The 4,626-nt window shown below is 34.0% G+C and overlaps 1 protein-coding gene across 4 annotated transcripts in view; it reads right to left on the bottom strand.

The window, feature by feature from the left end:
- mid1 (midline 1) overlaps positions 1 to 4,626 on the bottom strand; it is a 68,855-nt gene that overhangs the window by 9,183 nt on the left and 55,046 nt on the right. For all 4 annotated transcript variants that reach the window (XM_016489776.1, XM_016489778.1, XM_016489779.1 and 1 more), the window contains exons 5-6: positions 1,192 to 1,340; positions 89 to 216 (exon numbers count right to left, since the gene is read on the bottom strand). In XM_016489776.1, the coding sequence (XP_016345262.1) occupies positions 89 to 216; positions 1,192 to 1,340 (277 nt within the window). The remainder of the gene's footprint in view (positions 1 to 88; positions 217 to 1,191; positions 1,341 to 4,626) is intronic.

Raw genomic sequence — 4,626 nt, 5'->3', positions numbered from 1 at the left:
TCTCTGTGTGTATGTGCTGTACATGTGGAAGAATTGACAATAAAGCAGACTTGACTTGACTTGACTAGACTTGAAGCGGTGAACTGACCTGTAAGGTAATCCAGACCCTCCAGCATCTTCTTCTCTCTGGAAAAGTCCAGTGCGAACGCGTCGAACGTGTCATTCAGGTTGATCTCTGGGATCAGGACCTGCGAGGACGCCGTCGCCATCGAGACTCTGGAATTATATTTTTTAAACATGAAATAGGTTATGACCAGTGTTGGGGGTAACGCACTACAAGTAACGCAACTTGTGTAATCAGATTACTTTTTAAGTAACTGGTAAAGTAATGCATTACTTTTTAATTTAGAAGGAGTTAACACCAGTTACTTTGTTTCTCATTGACTGACAGCTCTGGTGTTGCCATGGTGACAGAAATCAGGAGTAGGTGCAGAGCGTTGTGTGTGAACATGATCTTACTGTAGTTCTAGACTAAATACGAACATGTATTTACTCACCTGCACAAAAACAGATTCAGTATTCCTCAAAATGAATAAAAACAGTCAAATGCAAACTCAGAATATTATACAAACCTGCATTAAATAAATATGTTAAATAAGACAAACATGTATTTAATTCCATTTTATTAACCAATGTATTTGCTACTGACCTTCGATGGTCCAACTCAAACATACTAAGCAAAAAAGACACATTTGTGTTTCACTTTTGTTATTGCTGAATAGTGTTGAACTTTCTTCTCCTGCGTCATATTCTTCATGCTGCGCCCTCTACTGTACAGACGTGAGGTGGATTCATTTCACTTTTGTTGTGAAAGGGCTTGTACATTTGTAAAAGAACTTTTTTATATCAAAAACAGACAAGCAAGCCCAGCCCAGATTTAAAAAGTAACTTAAAAGTAACGTAACGCATTACTTTCAATAAAAAGTAACTAAGTAACGTAATTAGTTACTTTTTTTTAGGGAGTATCGCAATATTGTAATGCATTTCTTTTAAAAGTAACTTTCCCCAATGCTGGTTAAGACATGCTAAGATAGCATGATAGTATAGCTTTATGTTAAATGTGAATGAGACCTTTTTAGTTACACAGGCACTTTTTAGATTGAAAAGCACTATTGCACACGTTTTGTTTTTTTTTTCCTGTAGTTTGGCTCCAGACTGACATTACGGCTTTTGCATGTAAAGTTTGCTCACCGCTCTGAGATGCTCTTTGCGGTCTGCAGGAATCGAGCGTGATCCGTCTCTTTCAGAACCAGATCGGCTTGAGTGATGAGCGAGGACGATCTCTCCACAAACTGCTTACAGTTAGCGATCTGTTGCGCTAGCTTTCTCAAGCGAACCACCTGGAAACACACAAACACATGTTATGAGGACGAAAACAGGCCAGCTCTGCCAAACCAGCATTAATAGTTTGTTTTGGTGAACTTTCCTGTTCTTGTTCCCACCAAATCACTATGTAAAAAGTCAGAAGATTATCCATTTTGTCATCAGATATAAAACAGGGTTTCTGCAGGATTGATGAAGATAAGTTCAAGACTTCTTTAAGACCTTTTTAAGACCACAAAGTAAATTTGTGACCCTAGACCACAACACCAGTCATAAAGGGTAAATTTTTCGAAATTAAGATTTATACCTCATCCGAAAGCTGAATCAATAAGCTTTCCATTGATGTATGGTTTGTTAGGATAGGACAATATTTGGCCGAGATACAACTATTTGAAAATCTGGAATCTGACGGTGCAAAAAAATCTAAATATTGAGAAAATCATCTTTAAAGTTTTCCAAATGAAGTTCTTAGCAATGCATATTACTAATCAAAAATTAAGTTTTGATATATTTACAGTAGGAAATTTACAAAATATCTTCATGGAACATGATCTTTACTTAATATCCTAATGATTTTTGGCATAAAAAGAAAAATCGATAGTTTTGAGACATACAATGCATTTGTCAGACTCTGTTCCATGTTTTGTCTGTGTCTTGCTCCCCAGGTGTTCCTTTCCCATGTTTAATTTGTCCCAGGTGTTCCCCATGATGGTTCATGGATCCCAGGTGTGTCTCGTCATCCCCTCCTCCTCGTGTGTGTATAAAAAGTGTTCCCAGTCCCAAGTTCTCTGTCCACTGTGAACGTCTTCGTGTGAACGTCTTCCTGTGTTCGTCTCCCTTGGTTCCTTGGTGCAAATAAAGTCTTGTCAACATATTCTCCAGCGTCTCCTCGTCCCTCGTGTGTGTGCAACGTGACAGTATTGTTGGTTATTGCTACAAATATACCCCAGCGACTTAAGACTGCTTTTGTGCTCCAGGTTAGGGATATAACGATTACCGGTTTGACGATAAATCATGATACAATTCCCGACGGTTAGTATTACCGTTTCATCTTTTAATTATCATTAAAACCGTATTAGATTACCGCGATTTGAACACCTCACGATAAATAAATACTGTTTAGCATAAAGCACAGTTTTAAGTAACAGTCTCACGTGCGCACAGCAGCAGAGTAGTTAATTTTGAGTGAAAACAGGGCGGAAAAGCTGGGAGGTTTTAAAAGAGTGCTACGGGAATTATATGAATGAATTAATTATATGAATGTACCTCTGAAGGTTCTGACTGTCTTCAGAAATGATTCGATGGCATTTTGTTTTCATCTTCGCTTCATGTAATACCTAAAGGACGTGTTCTTAATCACAATACTGCTTTGTCCACAGAGGTTACGGGAAACAGCTCTAATTCTGCTTTTCCATAAGCGCCACCTGCTGTCAGCGAGTGGATTTACAGAGACTTATATTTACATTCAGCCTGTGTGCAGTTTCTGTCTGGCCAAAAACGGACCGAATTTGCATGCCCTGCTGTAAATATTGACCGTTTGATGAAAAACAAGCTTATGTGGATTCATACTGTTGTCAGTCAAGTTGTCATTTAAAATCTGAACATCATTGCTAATGTTATTGTTTTAGTGATTATGCAAACAAAAAGTCATTTTATTTGTTGTTTGTTGATTTTTAAATATAAAACTTGGTGAAAAACTTGGTGAAAAACCAAAACATCTCCAGCACATGTTAACAATACCGTGATAATACTGATAACCGTGATAATTTTGGTCACTATAATCGTGATAAGAAATTGTCATACCGTTACATCCCTACTCCAGGGTCACATTTAGGGAATAAATTTAAGGGAACAAAATATGGTCTCTAAATGTAAATGTTTACGAAGAAAGACAGAAAGAAAATTAAAATAAACTCTAAAACTACATAAAAAAAAGTCATTACTTGAAATAAGATGAACGGAATTAACCGAAATAAAATAAAATACTAAAAGGAAACTTCACATTTTTTAATTTTTTACATTTTTACTGATAACCGTGATAATTTTGGTCACTATAATCGTGATAAGAAATTGTCATACCGTTACATCCCTACTCCAGGGTCACATTTAGGGAATAAATTTAAGGGAACAAAATATGGTCTCTAAATGTAAATGTTTACGAAGAAAGACAGAAAGAAAATTAAAATAAACTCTAAAACTACATAAAAAAAGTCATTACTTGAAATAAGATGAACGGAATTAACCGAAATAAAATAAAATACTAAAAGGAAACTTCACATTTTTAAATTTTTTACATTTTTATTTTCAGCTAGTTGAAGTACTAAAATAACTAAAACTAAAACTACATAGACAACATTAAAAAACAATAATAAAAATCATGCAATATAAATTACTAAGACTTTAACTCAAATTAAACTGAATACTGAAAATATATAAATAAAACTATAAAAACATGTTTTCAAATAGCTCTGCTCCCAACTATTAGAAAATATGGAAATAACTTTTATTGTATTGTTTTGATCACACTGCAAAATATGAATATCTTCTTCAGTATCTTTGTCTTATTTTCCATTGCAAATGTCTAAAAGTTTCTTAAATCAAGACACATTTACTTGAGAAACAAAATGACATAAGATATGAAGTCTTGTTTTCTGTGAAATGGATCAAAATTAAGTGAGCTTCTGATTAAAACAAGACCAGTGGGCTCTGAAAAATCAACTCTATTCAAACTGAAATATCAGAAGCGGCATTAAAGTCAACCTGAAACCACTTTAGCAAATCATTTTAGTTGCATAATGTGAAAAGTATTTCTGTGTGAAATAGATGAGCAAAGAGTTATTTTATCCATCTGCAATTATGAAAAGTGGGCATTGACATCATGACGATGACTAGGGCTGCCACTAACGACTATTTTTATTTCGATTAATCTATCGACTAATGTATCGATTAATCGATTAATCTAAACGGTTAATTTCCCACCCCAAAAAAATCAACAATGACAACATATCCACGTGTTCTAGTCTACTAATAATACAATTATAATCAAAAAACACTTTTTAAAGGAGTATTTATCAGAATTTATTTAGGAGAAAAATGTAAATGTGCAGTATTTCAGAAAAAAAAAAAATGTAAAAAAAAATTTTTTTTTATAAATAAAATAAATTAATTGGAGATGCTTTTGATTATTAAAATTTAATGGAACCATTAAAATGGAATCCAGCAAATAATTGAAAACAGAATTTGGTAAAGATAAAACTGTAAAACTCAATTAATTAGACAGGCTTTTTGATTAATACAATTTAA

Source organism: Sinocyclocheilus anshuiensis, unplaced genomic scaffold (genome assembly GCF_001515605.1).
Source record: "Sinocyclocheilus anshuiensis isolate Anshui unplaced genomic scaffold, SAMN03320099.WGS_v1.1 scaffold394, whole genome shotgun sequence".
Classification (NCBI taxonomy): domain Eukaryota; kingdom Metazoa; phylum Chordata; class Actinopteri; order Cypriniformes; family Cyprinidae; genus Sinocyclocheilus; species Sinocyclocheilus anshuiensis.
This window is presented reverse-complemented; position numbering and strand designations above follow the sequence as displayed.